This window comes from Psammomys obesus, unplaced genomic scaffold (assembly GCF_907164565.1).
Source record: "Psammomys obesus unplaced genomic scaffold, mPsaObe1.curated_primary_1811, whole genome shotgun sequence".
NCBI classification, from domain to species: Eukaryota; Metazoa; Chordata; class Mammalia; order Rodentia; family Muridae; genus Psammomys; species Psammomys obesus.
Genome location: NW_026585580.1, coordinates 10154202 through 10180579, shown reverse-complemented (window position 1 = coordinate 10180579; position 26378 = coordinate 10154202). Strand labels below are relative to the sequence as shown.

The 26378-nt window shown below is 39.9% G+C and overlaps 1 protein-coding gene across 4 annotated transcripts in view; it reads right to left on the bottom strand.

Moving 5' to 3' along the window:
• Khdrbs2 (KH RNA binding domain containing, signal transduction associated 2) overlaps positions 1-10909 on the bottom strand; it is a 514570-nt gene extending 503661 nt beyond the window's left edge. For 3 of the 4 annotated variants that reach the window (XR_008720013.1, XM_055606285.1, XM_055606294.1), the window contains exon 1: positions 10643-10810. Coding sequence is in view for 3 of the 4 variants with exons in the window: in XM_055606285.1 (XP_055462260.1) it covers positions 10643-10733 (91 nt within the window). In the remaining variant the exon portion in view is untranslated. Of the gene's footprint in view, positions 1-10642 lie in introns of all 4 variants that reach the window. The other variant, XM_055606304.1, reaches the window with a different exon arrangement.
• Positions 10910-26378: the final 15469 nt, after the last annotated feature.

Genomic DNA, 26378 nt, shown 5'->3' with positions numbered 1-26378 from the left:
ATTTACTACTCCTTCATCCTCCTAAATGACTTCCTGTTGTTTTTAACAGGAGGCCCAAATTCTTAAATATCACTTACAAGGCATGCATGGCAAGACACTACCACGCTTCATTACTGTTACTTTAAGCAATGTTGGAATACATAAAGATTCATTCTTAGTACATATCTTTATATATGTCTAACAATGGCCATTCACAAAGAAAGAGAGAGACTGTAAGAGAACAGTGGTACATGCCTAGAAACCAAAAAAGCTTCCTGAGAGACTCACCATGACCACCTCTTTTGAAATTTTGCCACTTATTGTATCTCCATAAACATATAATTTCTATTTCTCCGAATTTAAATTTTAAAGACTTGTAAAAGAAAACATGTTACATGAATATCTCATTACTTAATCATCCTGTTACAGTCATTAAATAAATCCCTTTATTGCTCTGGCCACTGAGGCTGCCTCTTCGGAGGGGCTCTTGGGTCCTGACATTATCCAGCGTACAGACACACACCTGCTAAAATGCACTGTGGAGAAAACACACAGAGTCTTGTTTTTTATTAGTACAGTAAAATCTAATCGTGAACAGTTTAAAGGAAATGGACACTGATGATATCTTCTCTCATAGCAGGACAGTAACAACCAATATGTTTCCAGCTTACTAAATCCTAAAGCTCAGAACTTATGGATAATATTTAAATCAAGACATCTGTTTCTGCCCAAATGTGCAATCTGCTTGCTTTCAGACATTAAACAAAACCCTCGCTGCTCAAGAGACAAGAAAGAAGTTACAGTTTTTTTTCTTGGTTAAGAAAAGAATTCAACAAATTTAAGCAGTTATCCTTTAAAAGAAACCAGAAAGTGCCTCGGAAAATCACACAACTTCTCCCATGGTTTATTATTATTAAAATAAAAATAAAAATACTGAAATGTTCACTTATGCCTCTCTGGAATATTTCTAAACATTCTCAACAGCACCCTTAAACATAACACATAATAAGGGCTCCTCAACCTGACTCTAAACTTGTTAAATCCCCACACAACAAATTAATTTATCTTTTACTCGCTATTTTTATTTTACAGCATTATACTGGTAAACTAATATGAAGCAGTTTATTGACAAATTAACAAAATATCCTACATGAACTTTACACATTAGTAACTGACTTTCCTTAAAAGCATGAAAAATTTTGTCTCTTTCCTAAGAAGCAGTGTATTTTAATGACCTTTGGCTGTGAATATCTGCATTTTAGATCAGCATTTCTTTTTCTGAATCACTTTTGCTAAATAGTAAGCATTCACTCTTGTCATTTCTGAGAACAGTGCCAGTAGCAATCTAATGTGATTGGTGGGTAGAGTCATAGTAAGCCCCATAAAACATCCCATGCGGCACCCCCCCCCCGCAAAGAGTGTGACCTATGAGTGAGTCAACAATACGTGTTATGACTCAGAATCCCTATGACCTTCAAAGTAACTGTTCTTCGAAATCCCCATGAGATCTACCAGACCACCCATGAAGTATTGATAGCTTGAACATGTATGTGCACACGAATTTGTTAAATCCCTACATCTCGTAGATATCATGAGTTAAACATGTGTCTCTGTATATCAATAGCATTTATACATTGTAGGAAGATGTCGCCAGCCCACATTAAAGAACAAGTGTGATTGTGTGATTAAATGTAACAGAGTACTAGCCTGAGAGAATCTGTCTCCCAGACTATAGCTAAATTAAGAATGTCTATAGAAAGTAACCTAAAGCAACTCCATTTTCTTAAGTGTTTATTATCTCTCTACTGAGAATTCTTAGGAATGGAGATGAGCCACAAATAACTCACTGCAAGAGAAAGACTGGCTCTTCTTGACACTAGCAGAAACGCACAGGAAGCAGTGAGAGAAGGTTCTCTGCTTCCCAGGCTGAGTAGGGTCTATGATATCAGTGAGGAGTGGAGCGCAGCTTTTCACTGCTGCCTGGAATTCCAAAGGTAGCTAGGTATCTATAGGAAGAGTGTTATAAGAAGTATGTTCTAAAAAGTAGTTTTAAACAATCCATACCATCATAATGCATCAATAAAAATATCCAGGGTATGGTTCAAAAGCATACGCCTCATGCTAAGAACTAGGAAAGAGTGAATTTGAGTGAGAACAGGCAATCCGCAGGTGCCCACGCACATCAGGGTCTGTAATAATCTTACCAAATCAGCAAATCTGAAAAACTACAAGTTTACAATTTAAAGAAAGAGCAACTATGATTTTAAAATTCTCCTATGAGACATACTCAGCAGCAGCAATTACAGAGTAGTGGACGGAATCCTTTGACGTAAAACAGAATCAAAGAAATTAACCAATCTGAACAAAGACACAAATGGGCAGATTCACAAGGACCCATCAGAGCAGTGGTTCTCAACCTGCCTAATGCAGGCTCCTCACACTGTGGTGACCCTCCTCCATAAAGGTATTGTTCTTGCTACTTCATAATTGTAGCTTTGCTACTGTTACGAATCCTAATGTAAATATCTGATATGCAGAAAATCTGATAATGTGACCCTGTTGAAAGGGTCATTCTACTCCCAAAGGTATCTCAGTCCACATGTTGAGAACAGCCACATCAGAGTAAAGGAAAAGAACCACTACACAGGACCACAAAAAAGAGCTGTGTCCACACAATATATCAATGCCATATTCTTGGCATTAGAGAGTAAAATATCCTCTTATTTCACAATTACCAGCAAATGTAAAACTATTGGAAAATAAGATTTTTAGTGAATAAATGCTTTTAAAATGATCCTCTGTGATTTGAATTAAAGCTTGCAGGATCTCAAGGGCAGGCTCTTTGTCCTCCCCACCCCCCCCACCCCCAGGGGAGGAGCAGTCCTGTTAGGCCACAGAGGAGGACTTTGCAGCCAGCCTTGAAGATACCTGATAAAACAGGGTCAAATGAAAGGGGAGGAGGTCCTCCCCTATCAGTGGACTTGGAAAGGGGCAGGGAGGAGACCAGGGAGGGAGTTGGGGAGGGGGAGGGAATGAGGGAGCGGGATACAGCTGGGACACAGAGTTAACAAATTGTAACTAAAAATAAAAATTAAAAAAAAAAGGCTGAATCCAACAGTGAAGGGAATTCAAGAATTTTTTTTCTGGAGATGTCTTCTAACTTGGAGAAAGGTAATGTATAAGACTGACATCATCTACTTTGTAACCATGTATCACACACAGAGAAGGAAGGAAGGCATTACGGATTCAGAGACTGGAGTCACAAATCCAACCTCCCAGCTTAGAGGGCAGAAAGACAAGATCAAACAGAACGGCATGTTGCAACGTAGCTGTGAAAAGGTCAAAAGCAAGAAAGGCAGGTTCACTCAATCCATAATAAATAAGGTAAGGAAGCTTTTATGGAAAGCTTCCCAGATGAAGGGGTAACCAGACCCACTTTGTTGAATGAGTAATAATTACAACCAGGTAGACAAATTAGGAGAGATCATTCCAGAGAAGTCACAGTACATACAACCTCCTAGATACAGGATGGGACACGAGGCAGGCAACTGTATTTCATGACAGATGACATAGCAGAGAGGCCCCTGCAGGCAGATTCTGAAGTCCCACGAAGACAAGACTTCCCTGTATGTTTTGAGCAACGCCATATATGAAGCTTTCATAATGGATACTGTTGAGAGAGCACAGGGTGATATTTTGTTCTTCTTCTTGAGTTCAGTCTAGTGAGACAGACCAGTAAAAAATGGGATGATAAATGCTGTAAATATAAGAAAAAAGAAACAGTATATAGCAGCCTTGCTGTGGAAGGGTAAGGGTGAGGAGAATGAGTGTAGGGAAGCGAATAAGTTGCTACAGGGAGATAAATTAGGCAGAAAAATCAAGTAATAAAGCCTACAAAAGAGATATGTAGTATGACTGCCATAGTGCTTGACTTACATGTTGCAGGAGTCAGAAAGAATTAAAAAGCATGATCTGGTCAGAATTCCACTTTGAATGAATTCTTGTGAGATACAGTGTGTACTGAAGTGCGGTGAAGAGGTCAGAATAGTCAGAAAAGAAAGTAAATCCAGCAGTGGCCAGTGACAGAAGCTCAGAGAAGAGAAAGGTCCTGTCATAGCATCAACAGTGTAAACTTGGGTCTGATGAGCTGGGAAAAACCCTGTACTAGATGCAGCAGTTAGAGGGTGATTGTGTCAGTAGAGTCACTGTCTCAAGGCAGTGGTAAAGACAGAGGCTAGACTGAAGAATTTTAAAGAAGTAAAGTAAGAAAAATGAGGGAGCCAGGTACAGATTAATAATATCAGACGTTTGAAAGACACAAGAGAGGATAAGTGTCAAGAAAGATTAATTTTATTACTTTTGCCAGTGAAACACATTCTATTTATTTAAGTTATTCATGTTGGCAGGGCTGCTGCAAGACTGAACAAAAGTGGGAGACCCAAGAAGAGAACGTATCTCAGGAACAAGCTCAGAGCACATGGGAAACACTGGTGTTGAGGGTGTGGGTCAACCTTTGAAAAACAGTCCTTTGTTAATAAAAAAAAAAAAATGTGAGGATGGACATTGAGTTTCTATGTCGGGATGGACATGGGGTCTGTATGTGAGGATGGACATGGAGTCCATACGTCAGGATGTTTATGGGCTCTGTACGTGAGGATGGACATCGGTAGAGAAGGGTAAATAGGAAGCCAGCATGTGAGAGGGGCAGTTACATGTGGTAGGAAGTAAGGAACACAACAGCACATACACACAGAGAAGCTGAAATCATCTTCTAAGCAGGAAGACATTGTAGGCTGAAGGGCATTGAGGAAGTCTGAGTTTATCATTCATCAAAAAAGAACTAGCATTAATCAAAGAACAATGGTTGACAAATAACCATTGGTGAAAGAGAGATTTTTAAAAAATGTATTAATTTTTTATTAATCACAATTTATTCACTGTGTATCCCAGCTGTAGCCCACTCCCTCATCCCTTCCCAATCCCACCCTTCCTCCTTCATCTCTTCCCATGCCCCACCAAAAGTCCATTGATAGAGGAGATCATCCTCCCCTTCCACCTGACCCTAGTCTATCAGATATCACCAGGACTGGATGTATTGTCTTCCTCTGTGATCCTCTTTGATCACCTTCACAGGGAAGTGATCAAAGAGCCAGCCACTAAGTTCATGTCAGAGACAGTCCCTGTTCCCCTTACTAGGGTACCCACTTGGATCCTGAGCTGCCATGGACTACATCTGTGCAGGGGTTCTAGGTTATCTCCATGCATGGTCCTTGGTTAGAGAATCAGTCTCAGAAAAAACCCCTGTGCCCAGAATTTTGGTTCTGTTGATCTCCTTGTGGAGTTTCTGTCCGCTCTAGGTCTTTCTATATTCCCCTTCTTTTTTAAGATTCCCTGTACTCTGCCCAAAGTTTGGCTATGAGTCTTAGCATTTGCTTTGATAGCATTTGCTGGGTAGAGTCTTTCAGAGGCCCTCTGTGGTGGGCTTCTATCCTGTTCCCTGTCTTCTCCCTCTTCTGATGTCCATCCTGTTTGCCTTTCTGAATGAGTATTGATCAACTTATCCAGGATCCTCCTTCTGGCTTAGCTTCTTTAGTTGTACAGATTTTAGTATGTTTATCCTATATTAAATATCTAATATCCACTTATAAGTTAGTATATATCTTGTGTGTCTTTCTGCTTCTGCAATACCTCACTTAGGATGATCTTTTCTAGTTCCAACCATTTGCCTGCAAATTTCATGATTTCCTTAAAATTTCTCTCTTCAATCATATTTCATGAGAAAATTTGTTTCTAATTTCATTAATGAGTTAAAATTGCATTCAGCAGTGATTAAAATAGTAAAGTAAGAATTATTTTCCTTTTCTTTTAAAATTTATTCTCAGGCTGTGGTTAAGTAGACAATGGCACTGAAATACTAAAGAAAATATGTCTCTTGTATTTATATAATATTCTACCTTTATTACTCAAAACATCTGTCTGATAAGAACTACATTTCCCGATTTACAGATGAGAAAAAACTGAGTATTACACAGGAAAGCAAATGGCATCCTCACTGCATCACAGATGGTAGGAGTGTCAATACTCAGTGCCAGGCACGTTACACACTGAAATAGACTTTTTTAAATACCATGTCATTAATTGTTTTGAATGCAGACTGAAGATATCAAAAATTTAATCTGTGCCTGTGGAAGCTTTTTTTTTTTTGTACTTAAGAAATATAAATAAGATTATACTAAATGTAAAGAGAGAAAAAACATTATATTCAAGAGAAAAATGAAAAAGTTGTCTGAATGTGTGTGTGTGTTTCTTAACTAGAAGATATTTAGTGAATATGGTCTAAATTTTAAAGTGATCCCTATTGAGAATTTAAATCCATCTCAGTTTTGATGCTACCATTTATAAGAAATAAAAATCTTTGTTGTTGGTTTCAAGGAAATTATGAAATTTGCAGGCAAATGGCAGGAACTGGAAAAGATGATCTTTAGTAAGATAACCTAGAAGCAGAAAGACACACATGGTATATACTCACTCATAAGTGGATATTAGCCATATAATTTAGGATAACCATACTAAAATCTATAGTCCTAAAGAAGCTATACAACAAGAAAGACCATAGAGAAGATGCTCAATCCTCAGAAGGGCAAACATAGACATCAGAAGCAGGAGTAGTCAGGGAACAGGACAGGAGCCTACCACAGAGGGCCTCTTAAAGACTACTGATTGAGGTATCCAAGCAGAGGCTGAGACTCATAGCAAAACTTTGGGCAAAGAGCAGGGAATTTTATGAAAGAAGAGGAAGTTAGACTGACCTGAAAGGGACAGGAGCTCCCAAAGGAGACCAACAGAGCCAGAAAAACAAAAAACCAAACCAAACCAAAACAACAACAACAACAAAAAAAAAAAAAACAAAAAACTGAGACCTGGGGGCCCTGAAGAGAATGAAACCTCAACCAAGGACAATGCATGGAAAGGAACTAAAACTCCGGCTGGGCTGAGAAGTAACCCAAACACTCAGTATCCAAGTGGGGTCCCTAATAAGGAAAGCAGGTTCTTTCTCTGGCATGAATGCAGTGAAAGGCTCTCTGATCACCTCCCCCTGGGGTTGCAGCCTTGCCAGGTCACAGAGGAAGACAATGCAATCAGTCCTGATGAGACGTGATATGCTATGGTCACGTAAGAGTGGAGGAGGTCCTACCCTATTAGTGGACTACGGGAGGAGCATAGGGAGAGCAGAGGGAGAGGGATACTGTTGGGATACAAAGTGAATAAATTTTAATAGTGATAATAACAAAAAATGAAAAAAAAATTGCTATTTATTCCCATTTTTAAAAATCCATATAGATCTGCAAACACAAATCTTAACTGTAGTTGCTAGGTCAAGTTCTTCACCAATCTCTGAAAATAGAGCAGCTCAGAAACTACTTGTATTTGGTAATCTTTGACTTCATCCCGTGACCAGTTAGCTAAAGTAGTGCTGAAGAACAGGATAGAAAGCCTTGCCTTAATCATGTTCACTTGATTTTAATAATACTCCAGAAAGTATGAAAGGCCATAATTGAATCAATAAATGTGAATATGGCACCCAGCATTTTCAACCAAAAACAAGCATATATATATATTTCGTACACAAGAAAGACACAAGCCTTCAAAGTAGTTCAGTCGAGTGAAGAACATGGGCCTGTCTCCGCTATCCCGCACAACAGACACGCCTCAAATTACACTGTAGTGCAATAAACGTATCATTAATCATTAAACCAGGAGGAGATTCAAAGGTCCCGAAAATGTTCAGCTATTGATCGATTGGTTGATTTCTGTTTAGGATATGAAAACACCCCTCCCTCACATCAGTGGGCATCAAGAGTAAATAAGAATTGCAGAAACATTCAGATCTCCCGCTCTCCCTACTTAATCTGAGACAAGAAAACTGGGCCCAGGGAAGGGAGGCTTACAAAACTCAGGTTAAAGACACATAGAATTAAATGAAGGTAGCATGGCTATAAATAGCTGTATGCAACTCCAGTGCTCAAGCAAAATCGAACCTGAGCCAGAACTTTAAGAATCACATTGATTTTGCTCTATTATCACATTCAGAAACATCTTCCGTAACAAATAGGTACTACCTAAAATTGTAATTACAGGAGGGGAGTTATTTTAATCAAATTCATTGTATGAAAACACCTTAACCCATATTATTCAAGATCTGCTTTAATAGTCAAATTTATAAATTATTTGTTTTTAATTTTTTTTTTAGAAATCACTGCTACTGAAAACAAATAAAATACAATTAAAATATAAAAACACCCCCCCCCAAAGTAATTTGAAGTCCACAGCCTTCCATCCTAATAAAGCAGGCACAGGCTTGTGTCTAACCGGAAAGCAGAGTAAGGCAATGTGAGCGCTCACTGCTGTCTGTCCCTGCCTCTAGAAACTCATTCCAAAGAATGGAATCATCTGGATCATTTTTATTGCCCCCTCAGTCTCAAGACCGTCTGCACAGCACTGCTGAAATGTACCTCAGTGTGCACCTTCCTTCCATTTGAGTATCTGTGTCAGGGTTATTTATAGCTGATGCCTTCAGACAGAGCATTTCCAGGTGTGAGAAATAAAATCTCCACGGTGATCCTCGAACCCTTCACAAATGGCCTTTGGAAAGACAATGGAAAACAGCGTATAATGCAACACGTGAATGATGACTCACTGAGAAGCCCAGGCACACACTCAACTTACACTGTTGTAAGCATGTGTAAAGAGCCGGGGTGGAGTCACAGAAGTGAAGTGTGCCCTGTGTATCTTTTAATGTAACTATCCGGCTACGCTGGGATTACTGTCACCGCCCCTTTCTTTTTCTTTTTCTCATTAGGAATTCTCTGAAATTTAGGCACCCTCTTTGTTTCTTACTGAAATGCCTTTCTAGTTCTGCGCTTTCCTCTAATCCATTACAAAAGCAGGCCATACTTCCCCCTGCTGGGAAAAAATTAAATTACAAGGTGCATTAGAACAATTTCCTAAGTCTCAAGAAATCTGGTGCTTCCAAAGAAAAACGTCAGAAAACCAGGTACTTAGTGTTCTCGCTCTGGTAAGACTTTCATCCACATCTCTCGTAACTGTAAGTTCTGAAAGTACAATGATTAATGTATATTAATCAGTTATTAATATACATTAATAACTGATGAACCTATTATTGAGCTATCTGTCCCAAAGAGAGGTCCAGTTATCAAGTCAGAGAAGATCATGCATTTGCATTTTTTTTTATTGTACACTGAATGGAAACACTTCTGGAGAACAGACTGAAGTGAACATTGAAGAAAACATTTTTAATCTGTTAGTATCTATTAAGCGATGGCTATTCTTTTGAATACTCCTATCTTGATTAGGCTGTTGCCCTTTAACGGTGGAGAAAGGAGAGGAGAGTTCATGACTTTAGTTTTTCGCTTTCATTTGTTATCATTTGAGTACTAGGTAATGGTAAACACGATTGCACTGCGCTGCCCAATACTCTCCAAAGCCAGCCTCTCCCTTCAAACACGGTTTAGAAACTTCGAATCTTCCACATTCTGATTATAAATTCCCTGGCGGTCTTTCATGAAATACTTTGTTATTATAGGCTATAATAAATAGCGACCCATTAAAGATGTCAAAATCAATCTAATGTCTCTTAATCATATGAGGAGTAAAATTTTCCTCTGATGCACAACTAAGTCTTGAACCTATTTTAAGGCTGAGGAGCTGGGCAAGAGGACGATGTCACTGTCTCTTCTAATGGGGACGACCTCAACACCCAGAGCTTCACTGTAGCCAGTCTGGGCATGAAGCAATTCATTAATAATGAAACAGTCATCCCAAAATTCTGCAGTTGTTTTAAGTAGGAATGTTCAGGTTACTGGGTATTCGAGATGTCTTTAGCAGCTGTCATTGTTTCACGTGTAAGGAATGATTAGGGTTAATATTTGTGACGGAGAAGTTTTCACGTGTGGCTTTTTTCAAACGACCTTTCAAAGCAATGCAAAAGGCAAGATACTCTTCCAGGAACCGAATCTCCGCTAAAATCACAGGTACACAAAAGAAAACGTACACCTTGTTAAAAAAAAAAAAATGAGGAACAATTGATCAATTATAGAGCGTTCCTAGGCACCAATATCTCTCGTGGTACCCAATCATCACGTTTCAAATACGTTGATAAGCGCTTTAGCCTCTACTTAGCACGTTCCCATAAACGCACGAACATGCATACTTTAATGCCGATTAATTCTAAGACTTTCCGGGAGAACGACTGTTCAAAGGGTGTCAGAATCACTTATAAACGCGGAAGAAGAATACAATAAAAAAATCAAAAGCCTGATCCGTGACCGAGATGCTCCCCAGAACACTCCATGGATTGCAGTTGCTCCTGAACTGATTTCCCTGGCTTCTGCAAAGTGAAGAGGTCCCGGGGGGCCAGCGGACACTTGCTGGTTTCCCTGTCCAGGACCCTAACAGGTCGCCTCACTCTGCCATTAGACCTCACGGCTCCGGTCGCCAGCAATTCAGCCTCGGAGGAGCCTGGCAGACCGCGCTGCGCTCCTGCCCTGGGAAGCGGCTCCCTGGAACAGTTTCTGCCCGGCGGAGCGCCCGCCCTCCCCAACTTCACCCTGCCCGAGCTAGCAGGCGCCGGGACCCGTCCTACCTTCCGCCAGAAGGCGCGACGCGTGCACAAAAGATGGATCCAGGCTATCCTTCTCTGCCATCAGCTCAGGCAAGTATTTCTCTTCTCCCATAGCGCGGACTTCGGACCGTGCCGGGCCGGGCTCGAACCCCGCCTGCTCGGACGCAGCGGCCCCTGGCTCCCTCGGGGACCGTCCTTCCCGCGGTGAGCGCAGCTCTGGCGCCTGGGGCTGCGCCGCCCGCGCCGGTACCTGTCTCTCCGGAGCCCCTGCCCGGCTCCGGCCGCGGCTGCAGCTGCCGAGGCTGCCCGCGCGGCCCGCCCCCGCCGGCTTCCCATTGGAGGGCGGGCCCGGGGGCGGGGCATCCGCGGAGGCGGCGGGGCATCATTGGGCGGGGCCGCACGTCGTGCGGCGTGAGTGGCAGGAAACTGCTGAGGCGGGGAGGGCTCTTCCGAAGTGCCAGCGCTCTCTCCAGGCCGCCTCTGCCCGTCGGGTGGTCAGGCCTGTCCGTCGCGCTGTGGACAGCCAGGCGTCCGGGGTGCTGAGAGAGCGAGAACGTACGTGCCGGGGGCAGGGATGTGACGGACTCCGGCTGTGCCCCCGAGGCACAGGTGTCCCTCCCCGAGGCGCCTCGCGCGCTCCCGGACACGGCTGGACACCCGGGACCGAATGTGGGCTGTGCCTGGTGTTGCCCAGGAGAATGTCCACTCGTGCGTACAACTCGAGGGGTTCCTAGATTCCGTAGCCCACCGAAACGCTACCCGGGTGCATCACCGTGAGTGATGCAGCATCAGTCCTGAGGCTCCAGCCATCCCCACGGCGGAAAATGTACTCACCGTGGAAACTTAGTGGGGAGAATGGTGAATGGAACAAGCCAGAGGTAGATACCTTACTCCGGTCGCTCTGATGTTCTCATATTTTAGACGAGATGGTCCCTTTCATTGCCGTGGGAATGTTGCTGAACCACTTCATATCTCCCACCGTTATCCAAAGGAGCATTTAACGCTCAAGAGTCGCCAACAAATGGGGAGAGGGGGATCCTTCCCTTCCAGATGGGACCCCTGAAACATGCCTTGCCTGCTTTAAATGGAATAAGAGTCCTCACTGTGTTGTTGTCTTCCCCGAAACAATCCCCTTTCAATTCTTATGTAATGTAAACCTTCCAATGTAATGACCAAGCCAACTTTCCCAGACATACAACTGGCTGGAAGTTTTCTAAGTTCTCTTATTCTGTCTGCTGCGTTCCGTCTATTTAATTTAGATATAGCTGGGATATTGTATTTACTTTATATGACATTTTAAAAAGTTAACATGTCTCACTTCCACAAGATAACTCACTCCAGCTCACAAAAGCAATGAATAGCATGGGCCCTAGGGTTCCAGTTTTTGTTTATATGGTTGGGGTGATAAGCCTCATAGTTCTGCTAAAGCTGAGGCTAAAGTTCAAATCTAAGCATACGACGAAGCTTCAGACAGCAGGGCTTACCCAACTTTCCCGTGTGCTAGATATTTAAATTATATGCATCCATCTAATTAGTGTTTATAGATATTGAAAGGGGTCTAGGGCCTGGACTTGAAATTAGAGAGTCATTGTCAAACAAGCTAGAACACACCGCATTTTCTCTCATGGCTGTGATGCTTTCTAATGAGGGACGACGAAAGGACCCAAGAACACAAGACAAACTGTCAGAAATAATAGAAAATTAGCACGAATCCTAATCTTTAAGGTAGTTTTTGGACTTAGTACACAGCAGATATCATAAAATAAAAAATAAACAGTTTTGACCCTCAGAAACCAATTTTCTTATTGTTTGCTTCCAAACAGGATGAGCAAGTAAAAGCAAAACCAAATGCCTTGCACAGGTGCCCTCCTCCACTCAGATCCATATGTTCCCAGTAGGTGACTCCATATCACTAGGTGTTGTCTCCTACTCATATATAGCTATTTTGTGGCCACCAAAATTGTGTATTAAATATTTTAAGAGCAACCTAAAGGCTGAGAACATCTTATAAATACAAACGTAAATAAATTGATGACCTATAAATAAATTATTATTGAATAAAGTATTTGTGGCTATACATAAATAAATTATAACTACTTGTATGCTTCCCTCTTCTGACCCTAGGAAGAATCAAATCATATCTTAATTGATTTTCAACCTGAGTTCTAGTCCTGAAAGACTTTTTTAAAATTCGATCTTGCTTGTTGTACCATTATTCCAAAAGTGATTTATGGTGAGAAATGCCCCAAGTCAGTTACCATCCAGAGGATATACAAGAAACAGTGTATAGAATATGTGCTGTGATGAATGTGCAAGTTATGTATTCAGGCCTCTCACAGTCTCGTGAGAAAGGCGCCAAAGACTTTTAATCAGCTTATCACACAAGCAGCAACCACACATAATGAATTATTAAATAAGATACAATGTTTCTATTTCTTTCATTGTTTTAGTCAACTTTTTGGATAACACACCTGCACAGAACCGACTCGCAGTAACAGTCTGCAGAGGCTGATTGGTCATCAAGAGGGCTGGAGTTCCCCCACACAAGCTTAATGTCCCCCAGATGCTTATAAGGGCATCTCTACAGCGGGCAGAGACGAGACAAAGTGCATACACTCACACAGATGGATGCGAAGAAAGAAAAAAAAAAAGATATAAGAAAGAAAAAAAGAGAAAGAGGGGGCAGGAAGGAAAGAAGGAATAATCATGGATTAACAAAAGTGCCAAAAATCAGTAACTTGTACAAGGATATAAAGACAGCTGTCCTCTATTCAAGTGTGTAATCGCAGTTTGGCCTTCTAATAGGTAAGTATACTTTCTGGTATAACTGAGAATTGAAATGTTAACTTATTAACTTTCATTTGCTGAAGTGTCTGGCAGAGTCTCATTGGTGAAAAGATTCTGTTTTTTTTTTTTTTCTTTTAGTTTCATTAAGCACACAAGTCATTTGTCAGTGCGTATCTCTAATAACTGCAGTAATATGCTTTAGGATTATAAAAGGGGATAGGGAAGGCTGGCAAATGGCTCAGCAGGTATAAGCACTTGCTACTCAAGAATGTAATGGACATGCTCCCCTACTCCCGACACACAGACACACTAATAAAATGTAAAATAAAGTACTTTTTAAAGGGAATGAAGAGTAGAGCTCTGATTATACTGACCATCAAGAGCAGTGACAATATATGCTGTGAACGGTCTTTCAAGTCTTCTGATAGGAGCAGTTAAGAAGGGGAGTTGGGGTGAATATGACCAAAATACATTGTACTGAAGTCACAACGACTTATGAAAATAATAGAATAGGAAATTAAGAAGAAAAGCCTATCATTTGTAGAAGGGTTTAGAGTCAAAATTTGCTATATGCTAATATGTCACAGCAAAAGTTAAAAACTTATATCCTAAATAGATGTGTGATGGTTTTGATAAACTTTAAAATGGTCATGTCATACCTTAGGAGAAACACGTGTATAGTGTATAAGGTAAGCACAGCAGAAGAGACACACACACACACACACACAAAGAGCTGACTATTGAGGGTCAGCCAATGAGTTGTACTATTGCTGTTGTGAGTGCTCACAATTTGAACAAAAGGAAAGAAAAAAAAAGTGTCCTAATTTTAAAGTGACCTTGCAATGCAAGTAATACATTTCTGGTGCTAGAATCATCTACTTTTGTGAAATTTACCAAGGTGAACCTCTGGACAGCTACCACGCTTGACACGTTGTTGACACTGATAGCAGATTCTTGTGAGTAAGGAGCATGAAGCTGTCATTGTCACACCAAGGCAGAGCCATTGACTGTGTTCTTAATATTAAATCCAACAACTGGTGACATGTTGCTCAACTATTGATTGTTTCTGGAGATCAACTCGTTTCAAAGTAAAAAAATTACAGTCCTAGTATTTAATAGTTTGCATGCATGGCAAGTGATGATCTAATCTCCATTGTATTTGGTATAAAATAAGACAAAAGGTTACAAGATTTAATTTTTAAAAATTCAGGTAAATAAAAACTCATTATACACAATACGTATCATGACTAATAGTAGGGAGAAAAGATTTGATTGAGCTTTAATTTTAGTTTAGCAATGACTGATGGACATTCCTGGAACAACTGCCTAACATTAAAATAGAGTCTTAAGAGAAGGCCATCCTACTCTAGGGTTTAAATCACTGCCAGTCCTCAGGTGATATAAGTTTTCTAGTTCTTGATCTGAGCATAACATACTGCTACACATACAATGTTATCTGAAAACATTGTCATAAATTGGGTACCAACTATAGAAGAAAACATTTTGGAGGAAAAATTACAATAGTGGTTGTCACGGCTGGAGGTAGAAGTGAAGAGAAGGATAATTGCTTCACGGGTGCAGAGTTGAAGTTTGGTGAGAAGAACAAGTTCTGAAGATGGCTTGGGCAAAATTTTAATTATGCTTAAAATAACTACAGTGAAAACATAACATGGTTAATATGGCAAATATTCCATAAAAACTAACACTAGTGTCAGGCATTTGAAGAGAATGATGAAATTAAAAATGACATTGCAGCTCTAGTCTGGTAGTACACACATATAATCCCAAATAAGGAAGGGGCCAGCCATGAATTTGAGGTCAGCTATGGCTATGTAAAAAAAGATGTCTCAAGAAAAAAATATCCAAATTAAAGAATTCATCTATCCTACATAACAGAGAAGGAAAGAATTAACTATTAGGATTCAGAGCAATGTCATAGGTCGGGTTCTGTGGGGACAGGAACTTGTCAGCATCTAATCAAAAGCTGATGACTACAATTAAAATCATCTCAATGTGTAACAATTCAGCACTGGATTAGATCTTGGGACAGATTTTGTCTTTTTCCTTAAAAATAGTAACAGTGGGACTGACAAAAATATGATTATTATCCCCTTGATCTCCTTTACTTGCCTTATTGCTCTAGCTAGAATTTCAAGTACTATACTGCAGAGGTAGGGAGGAGTGTGGGTAGCCTTGTCTTGTCCCTGATTTTAGCAGAATTGCTTTGAGTTTCTTTCCATTCAGTTTGATGTTGGCTATTGGCTTGCAGTATATAGCCTTCATAATGTTTGGGTATGTGCCTTGTATCCCTGATCTCTCCAAGAATTTCATTATGAAAAGGTGTTTGATTTTGTCAAAGGCTTTTTCTACATGTAAAGAGATAATCATGTGATTTTTTTTCTTTGAGTTTGTTTATATGGTGGATTTCATTGATGGATTTTCCTACATTCAACCATCCCTGCATCCTTGGAATGAACCCTGCTTGATCATGGTGGTTGATGTATTTGATGTGTTCTTGGATTCAGTTTTTTAGTATTTTATTGAGTATTTTTGCATGGATGTTCATGAGTGAAACTGGTCTGAAATTCTCTTAATTTGTTGATTCTCTGTGTGAGTTATGTATCTGAGTGACTGTGGCTTTATAGAATGAGTGTGGCAATGTTCCTTCAGTTTCTATTTTGTGGAATATTTTGAGGAGTATTGGTATTAGCTTGTCTTTGAATGTTTGGTAGAATTCTGCACTAAAACAATTTGGGCCTGGGTTTTTGTTTGTTTTGTTTTGTTTTGTTTTTTGGTTGGAAGATAATTTATGACTACTTCTATTTCCTTTGGGGTTATAGGTCTGTTGAAACTGTTTACCTGCTTTAGATTTAAATTTGGCAGGTGAAATCTATCAAGAAAATAGTCCATTTCCTTCAGATTTTACAATTGTGTGGAATACAGGCTTTTGAAGTAAAACCTAGTGATGTTTTGGATTTCCTCATTGTCTGTTGTTATGTCTCCCTTTCATTTCTGATTCTGTTAATTTGAGTACATTCCCTTTGCCTTTTAGTTAGATTGGATAAGGGTTTGTCTATCTAGTTTATTTTTCTCAAAGACAAACCTTTTGGTTTCATTTATTCCTTGTATTGTTCTCTTTGTTTCAATTTTATTGATTTCAGCTCTGGGTTGATTATTACCTGTCATCTACTCCTCTCTGGAGTCTTTGTTTCCTTCTTTTCAAGAGCTTTCAGGTGTGCTGCTAGGCTAATAGTATGGATCACTCCAATTTCTTTATGAAGGCACTTAATGCTATGAACTTTCCTCTTAACACTGTTTTCATGTGTCCCGTAAGTTTGGATATGTTGTGATTTTATTTTCATTGAATACTAGAAAGTCTTTAATTTCTTGCTTTATTTCTTTTAAATAATTGCTTAAATTTTTTATTCATTTTGCATCCTACTTATAGCCCATTCCTCCCTCCTCCCCTCCCAGTCTTACCCTCCATCCCTCTCTCCTTCCCCTTCACCTATTTTTCAGAAAAGAGGTGCTCCCTTTCCCATCCACTCCAGCTCCTCAAGTTGCATCAGGCCTGAGTATGTCCTCTTCTCCTGTGGCCTGTCAAGGCAGTCCTTCCAGGGAGAAGTGATCAAAAAGCTGGCAAATGAGTCCTTGTCTAATGCACTCCCCACTTTCCTTACTAGAGGACTCACATGAAGCCTAAGCTGTCCATCTACTACATCTTTGTAGAGGGCCTAGGTCCAGTTCATGCATGGTTGTTGGTTGGTGCTTAGTCTCTAGAGGCCCTTTTGGGCTCTGATTAGTTGCCTCTGTTGGTCTTCTTGTGGAGCTCCTGTCACCTCTAGGTCCTTTGCTCTTTCCTCCAGAGGAAGGGAAGCTCCAACACACCCACAAAAATGTCAACCCCAAATTCTTTCTTTATTTAGCTTCTGACCCAGTGGTCATTGAGTATGGAGTTGTTCAGTTTTCATGAATTTGAAGGCTTTCTGTTGTTTCTGTTGTTGCATTTCAGCTTTAAACCATGGTGGTCTGATATGATGCAGGGGGTTATTTCAATCTGCTTATATCTATCTGTTGAGGCTTGCTTTCTGACAAAGTATGAGGTCATTTTTTGAGAAGGGTGTGTGAGGTGCTGAGAAGCAGTATATTCTCTTGTGTTTGTATGAAATGTTCTGTAGACATCTGTTAGTTTCTTTATTTCCCCATATAGTTTCTGTCTCGATGAGCTGTGCATTGGAGTGAATGGGGTATTGAAATCTCCCACTATTAATGACAAGGAGGATCCAATGGAGAATGCACAAATCTCACTTGGAAGGGGAGACTAAATAGACAGAGGTAGTGACTGAAGAGAGCGGGTAGAGAGCAGACCTGGGGTGAGTGGGGGCAAGACCAAAGAAGGCCTATAAAGAAAAGACAAGAGTGAGGGTTGGGTTATTGCTGTGACAAGCTGGAGACCTAACTCAGGGAGGATATGAGGGGGATTCAAACAATAACTCCTAGTAGCAGAAGCCACAGAGACTGAAGAGAACACATTTTAACTAGACTAGCCTCCTAGTAGAGGGAAGGAAACTCCAACACACCCACAAAAACTTCAACCCCAAATTTGCCCTGCCTACCAGATGTGCAGCAGTAAAGAGAGAGCAGATAGAGCAGAGGCTGAGGGAATGCCCAACCAAAGACCTATAGTATGGGAGTGTACCAACTCCTGGAACTATGAACAATACTCTGGTAAACTTGTAGGCAGGAGCCTGACAGAGTTGTCCTCCGAGAGACTCTACCCAGCAGAACCTCAAAACAGATGCTGAGACTCACAACCAAACATTGAACGATGTGTAGGGAGTCTTGCGAAAAAGCAGAAGGAAAGATGAAAAGACATGGAGGTGACAAGAGCTCCACAAGAAGACCAACAGGCCCAACTATCCAGGGCCCAGAGGGAATTGCTGAGACTGAAACATTAACTAAGCACCATGCATGAACTAAATGTTGGCCCTCTACAAAGATGTAGTATATGGACAACTGAGGCTTCATGTGGGTTCTCCAGTCAGGTTCTCTGCATCGGAAATGGACTCACTTGTTAGCCTTTTGATCACTTTCCCCTGGTGGAACTGCCTTGCCAGGCCACAGAGAAAGTGGAAATACTCAATCCTGATGCAATTTGATGAGCTGGGATGGATGGGAAAGGGAGCTTCCCTTTTCTGAGGAATAGGCAAGGGGGGTGGGGGGATAGAGGGAGAGCAGGAATGGGAGGGGAGGAGGGATGAAGCTCAACCAGAATGTGAAGTGAATAAAAAATAAATAAAAATTTAAAAGGGAAAGAGGAAAAATATGATTAATATCTATGATTCTTGTTTCCTGCTTTTCCTCTTTTACAATTATTGTATAGATGATTGGCTATGTTTTTGGGAAAGCAGACAAGATATCCGAGGAGTAAAGGAGCATCATATCCAACACTATTCTCAAATTTAAAAAGCACACACACAGAGAGACACAGGAATGGATAAAGTGATACAAGGGTATATTAAGTAGGACAAACTATTAAAACTTGGGGGGAAACAGGATAAAGCCCATAAAAAGAAAATTTCATGATTTTATCACTTTTGTATGTGATGTGATTTCTGAATAAACAAACAAAAATAAGTGATAACAAAATAACCTCAATTGATCTAACTCACAAATCATTTGAAGCATCACAGTTTACTAGATGGCCTGGAAAATAACAGGTCTGCACTTCTACCAAAGAGTGTCAATTATAGTGTGCACTAAAATCTCAAATTGCCTAAGAAGTGAGTAGTGTTTAGAACACACACAACGTTACAAAATCTTAAGAATACAAAAAAATAGGTAAATAAAAAATTACCTATGTGTTTCTAAATTCCATTTTCTATATGTTCAATTTAAATATATATACACACATGTCTCCAAATTCCAAACAATAATATAAAGCATTGTGTTTTGGTTTCAATTGTTGTTTAAAATTATGTTGACAAACATTTAGTAAAACAACTATTATTGGAGACTTCAGTGGCACACACCACCTGATCCTAGTATTCCACAGACTGAGATGGGAAAATCATGAGTTTGAAGCCACCCTGGTATATATATTGAAACTCTGTCTCAAAAATTCCATTACATATATTAGATTAGAATAGACACTAGAAATAACAACTGTGTTATTGATTGGAGTATATAAGATTGGGCTTAGGTCCAGAGGGAACCCACAGACATTTCAAGATTCTCAAGTTCCAGAAGGAGTTGGGCCAGAGAACAAAAGTTTGTGCTACAAATAGAATGTATTTATTCTGAAAAAAAAAATATATATATATATATTATATTCTGAGAATTGTACTGGGCCAGACTGAAAAAAGACAGAAGCCATAAAACTTTCAGACTTCTGTGGGTTGTGTTCATATTGCCCGCTTTCCTCAGCATCTGTAGATTTTAGGGTACTTTACTCATGGTCTGGGGGTTCCCTGTCATTCTCACTGTGTTTGTTTCTTATATATCTGAATCTTTTTTGTTATTCTTTTTATTAATTTATTCACTTTACATCTAGATCATTGCCTCCTCCCTAATCTCCTCCTTGTTGTGGATTGGTCTGATGCTTGTATTTGATGGTAATTACTGGCCCTGAAGATTTGGTTACTGCCCTATCCTTGATGTGTAAACCTGCCTAAGAAGCTGGTTGATTAAAAGGCCTATACCTGGACAGGGCAGAATGGGGTAGGTGTGGCTAAGGTTCCTGGGCTTTGGGTTCAGGAGGGTCATGTGAAACAGAAAGAAAGGAGGAGAGGAGGAAGGAAGAGGCCATGATTAGCATGGAGAAGGAACCACATGGGCCAGGAGGAAGGGCTCCAATAATGGCATGGAAAGGCCCAGATGAAGAATATAAGCAATTATTTATAAGATTATGATAGAAAGTAGTGCAGATACGAATAATGAAGGCAGATAGTGTTGGATGGGGCTGCAAGGTGGATGGGGAGGTTATTGAGACACCATAGGCAAAAATATCTGCCCAGCCCAATGTGAATAGGTAATCATAAAATCTAACAGGTGTCTATGTCTTATTAATTGTGATAGTGGGTTAAATGATAATCATAGGGATAATAATAAACATTATTTAGCCCAACACCATTTTATTTCCAACAACACCTCCAAGTCACACTCTCCCTCCTTCTTCCCCTCTAGCCCTGTCCCCTAGTCCTCAAAAAGGGGGAGCCCTTCTGTACCAACTGGCACCAGACTATCAAGTCTCTTCAAGACTGCCTGCATCTTCTTCCTCTGTGGCCTGGCAAGGCAGGCTTGCCAAGGGGGAAGTGATTGAAGAGCAGGCAACAGAGTTCATGTCAGAGACAGTACCTGGTCTGAATTTTGATGCCTCCTTTTCCTCTCTACCATACTCTTCTATCACAATTCCTACTTGAGAACTATGGTACAGATTATTTAACAATCTTTAATAATATCTACGACATTGATGACAGTATAGTCCCTGGTTAGGAGAAATCCCAAACTTTTCCTATTTATCCATAGAGTGGGGAACATGCTCTGAATTCCTGCTGTAAGAGTTTTTAGAATCCCTGTGTTACAGGAAGCTTACCTTCAAGTTGTCTTATCTTAGAAGCTAAAACCTTTGCAGATTTAAGCTACAAGGTCTAAGCAAGAATAGCATTTTTTTGTGTGTGTGCCACACAATGGCTGGAGCATCAAGAAAGCTGTGGCCAAGTTAGCCCCAGTAGAGCCAGTTGTGTATAGTTCTCCTGTGTGTGAGCCCATGGACTATCAGAAACAATAAAACAAACTCATGTTTGTATTTTGAGAATATGACACTAATAGTGATAAAGGAATGGTAATTAAGAACACCCAAATATAAAGAAAGGTTACAACTATATTACACATCAATTGAAAACAAGGAAATCATGAAATTTGCAGGCAAATGGTGAGATCTAGAAAATATCATCCTGAGTGAGGTATTCCAGAAGCAGAAAGACACACATGCTATATAATCACTTATAAGTGGATACTAGACCTGTAAGATAGGATAAACATACTAAAATCTGTACACCTAAACAAGATAAGCAAGAAAGAGGACCCAGGGTAAGATGATCAATCTTCACTTAGAAAGACAAATGGGATGGACATTGGAAATAGGAAAAAACAAGTAACAGGACAAGAGCCTACCACAGAGGGCCCCTGAAAGACTCTACCTAGCAGTGTATCAAAACAGATGCTGTGACTCATAATCAAACTTTGGGCAGAGTGCAGGGGATCATATGAAAGAAGGGGGAGTTAGTATGACCTGGAAAAGACAGGAACTCTACAAGGACCAAATATATCTGGGCCCAGGGGTCATTTCTGAGACTTTCTCCAACCAAGGACCATGAATGGATATAACCTGGAACTCCTGCCCAGATGTAGCCCATTGCAGCTCAGTATCCAAGTGGGTTCCCTAGTTAGGGAAACAGGGACTCTCTCTGACATGAACTCAGTGGCTGGCTCTTTGACGTCCCCCTCAAACCCGAGGGAGGAGCAGCCTTGCAGGCCCCAAAGGGGGACATTATAGCCAGTCCTGAAGAGACCTGATAAGCTAGGATCAGATGGAAGGGAAGGAGGACCTCCCTCATCAGTGGAATTAGAGAGGGGCAGGGAGGAGATGAGGGAGGGAGGGATTGGGAGGGAATGAGGGAGGTGGCCACAGCTGGGATACAAAGTAAATAAACTATAATTAATACAAAAAAATAAAAATTTAATTTAAAAAATATGTAAATAGGGCTTTTCTTGTATTTCTTAAATGAAGATTATTTTTAAGGCATTTTAGCCCTTTAGCATATTTTAAGGTATATGTAGCCTTATCTTTAACATTCTCAACTTAAGAATCTTGACATTGTAGAGACCCAAAAGGGTTTTATTTTAGAAAACAAGATTTTAGTTCTTTTAATTTGGGTGGGTAGGCCTTTATCATCCCTGAGAGAATGTCAACAAATGTGAGAAGATATTCGTAACTTTCACAAGGACCATCTACTAGAGCCATTTTATAATTTATAAGCATACTAGATGTCCACATTTTTCAGATTCTATCTGGAGGTAACTGCTGGGTCTAAGAACATCTCCTAACAAAGGGAACTTACAATGAAAAGCCTACTTATGTGTAGCAACTGCTAAGACTGGATGATAGAAATGATTTCCCTGCTGTTTGGACATTCCCATTATCATTCGCTACTATACAAGTTTATTAAGGAAGGAATCTTGGGTTATTAATTCAGGCAGAGATTGGCAATCCATTGTTAAAGAAATTAACATTTCTCCTGTCAAGTCATAAGTCATTCAAAGTTCCTCATTTGCCACCTATAAAATGAAAGTAGAGAAGGGAAATTCTGTGAAAGGAAAGTTCAAGTGTAGAGATAGTGGTAGATGGGGAAATGAAATGCTGGCAGAAAACCAAAATAAATACTGAATGAACCTGCAGTCTTCCAAGAAAAAAATCAACTAGAAAAATAGTAAAACACAGATGGCATGGAAGGAGAGGAGGGAAATACACAGGGTTAAAGGTTTAAGTGGGGGTAGGGGAACTGGAGAGAGGGAAAGTCTCTTAGTTAGGGTTACTATTGCTGTGATGAAATACCAAGACCAAACAGAATTGGGAAAGCTTACACTTTCGCAGCACTGTTATTCATTGAAAGAAGTCAGCGCAGAAATTCAAACAGGGCAGGGTGCAGGAGGTAGATGCTGATGCAGAAGCTCTGTAGGAAATGCCCTGCTTCCCTGGCTTTGCTCAGCCCGCTTTCTTATAGAACCCACGACCACAAGCCCAGGGATGGCTCCACCAACCATGAGTTGGATCCTTTCCTATCAATCACTAATTAAGAAAATGCCTTAAAGCTGGATTTCATGAAGGCATTTTTTCTTAATTGCGGTTCCTTCTTTTATGATAACTCTGTGTGAAGTTGACATCAAACTAGCCAAGAAAAGAGGTTAGAAAATGGATTAGCTAAAACAAAGGATATGGAAACCTACTAGTTTTAATGCTGATTTTTAAAAATTATGACATATTAAAATGGGAGTTTGAACAAAAATACCCTGGTTTGTCAGACAATGATGCTCTCAGACATGGGTTATTAAATGAGAATCCCAGTAACTGGCATAGGATACAGGCCCATGAGTAATTGGTCAGGGAGGATCCAGAGGTACCATAAACAGCATACCTGATTGCTGGTGTTCTTTGTTATATAGTATAATTAGATAGTAATACCTGCTGAAGTCAGGACTCAGGTTGGAGGCAGGCCAGAGCAGTCTGAACACACACTGGCCAGGAAACCTTCTCATCAGAGGAAGCATCATTCATTTATTGGCGCCACTAGTGGAGCTGAGGACTTCCCCCTCCAAAAGGTAGAACATCATTACATTTTACAATGTTTTTCTTTTTTGTGAGAGTGAAAAACCCTATTTCGTAGAAGTCAAATATGAGGGTCTCTTTTTCCAGTGCCAACCCAATTATTATCCATTTAGGACCCTTTCTTCAGAAGTTTTTCTGTGCTTTTTAGACACTTGCATTTTTGTCTTGAGTGTTGAGAATCCCAGAAGCCAAATTGCAAAGTCAGCCTAGACAGCATGTCTGTGAACTCAATGCCTTCTTTTGTAGTTTCTGAAAGATGTCTGAAGCATATTGATGAAATAAGACTCTGACACTATCTGATATTAGGAAAAATTTAATTAACCTTTAATTATAACAAACTTATCATATGCATGCCATCACTAAATTTTGTTTTTCATTAATCTTTTGGGGTCTAACTCAGATATTCTACTGTGTTTAAGCTGTCTGATTTTGCTCTCTCTCTCTTTCTCTCTCTCTCTCCCTCCATCCGTCTCCCTCCCTTCTTCTCTCTCCTCAGTTTCCACTTTGAAATAATACTACATTCTACAAAACTGTCACCCAAAATTATTTATCCTCTGAAAATATTTTTCTTTCCTCTAAAACCTTCATGTGTGTGTGTGCATGTGATATCGCTTCTTGTTTTACAGTTACTATCTTAATATTCTTTACAGAATTCAATATTTTGTTATTAACAAAATAACCACATTCCAGTGAGCACACAAGAAGCTAAAAGACACAAAATAAATATGTGAACTCTCTTAATGGCAATGTTTTTTTCTTACTGATAAATCTAGATCGACCAATTTTTGAGAAATTTACTGCCTGTTGTCACAGACATTTAAAAAAATGGCTTTCTCTAAAAGGATACACTTTCCATCTTGGTCTACAGGAGAGTTAAAACAATTCTGTATCTACTCTGTTTTGGTCTCCCTTATTTTCGATAGCTTACTTAACACTATACACAAGTATATTAAATCACAGAGGTAAGTCATTGTTTTAAAACTGTTCATACCTAGGATTCAAGTATATGCAAAATCTCCTGGGTTGAGTCATCATCCTAATGGGAGTAAGTATCCAGGAGGGGCAGGTTGTACCTGGGAGCAGTAGTAATCTGGCCTGAGAATTTTATTTCCTTGAAACAAAATGACTTATCTGTATCACTTTGCTTCAGAATGAACCCAGCAATTCTAGCACATCTCAGTCTCTAACCATTGGTGCCATGAAAGTGTAAATTTTTATTCAGAACTCCTACAGCTAACAGAAAACTCACACAGTGCAGTTTGCCACAGGCGACTTGGATTAGAAAGTGAGTATTGTTGGGGTGGGAGTCATTCAGTCCACCGTAACATTCACATTTTCATTCTAAAGTATGCATATTCAGGATGTTAGTCAATAAAGAATTTGTTCTCCAGTTAAGTGAGCATAACACACGCACACACACACACACACACACACATACACACACACACACACACGATAATGACCACTGTATTAGAAATGTATTTGCCTGCTGGTGGCAGAGTAGTGGCTTTTAAAGCCTTTTTTTTTTGTATAATTTTTTTTCCTGAGAAACTTAGAAAAATTATCTGCACAAAGCAGTCAAATGGAAATTTGACAGAGTGAAAAAAGAAATTAATACCACCCAAGAATGCTAATACATGCTTTTGAAAGCCTAGACTTGCCAAAGTTAGAAAATGTTGCCTTCTTTGAAAAAACTAAAGAAGATACTAGTTTCAAAGATGGGTTATCAGAAATTCATATTTCCTCTAAAGCAAACTGAAAGAATAAATAAAATGATGAAAGAAAAATCCAAATGTAATATCAGCAACAAACAATTTTCAAAATTTCTTTAGGTTTTTGCCTGTGGTATGTGTATCTAGGCATGGTGTGTCCACAGGTCTGGGTCCCACATCTTTTTCTGTGACTTTCCAACTCACTGACCTTGGAGTTTATCAGTCTTTCTCTGTGCTGGCCAACGGATTTGCTCTTCTCAGTTTCCCAGCACCAAAATTATAGAAGGGTACAACCATGCCAGCCTTTTTATATGGGTTCTGGGTATCAAAATTCCAGTTTTTATGCATGCACAGCTGTCACCTTAGCAACTGAACCATCTCCCCATTCCCCTGTTATTTTTTTTTTAATAAATAGAGTGCAGATTTGGTTGGCTAACTACTGTGAGAATAATAAGCAATATATTTGTGGGAAGTTTTTGGTTTGGCTTCAGTTTTGATAATTAATATCAAGGGTGCATCTATCATCCAAAAAAAAAAAAAAAACAGAACAATGCACTGCTACTGAAAATTAAACATAATCACATTTCCAAGTTATGCTTAGGACTGACAAACTTCCCCAAGATAAGCAGGGACATAATACAGTTAGATGAATTTGTAGGGAATGTTGGGTCTTCGTCTTGGTATGCTTCCATATTTATTACTGAACAGGCAGGAGAAATTATAGAGCATGTTACTTTCCCATGAATGAGTACAACATCAACATGTTCTTGTAAGATAGCACTTATGCAGATGAAATTTCTACATTTTCATCCCTGGACTTGAATAGATGCATGCAGGATCTTTTTAATAAAGGCCTGTCTGAATATGTATA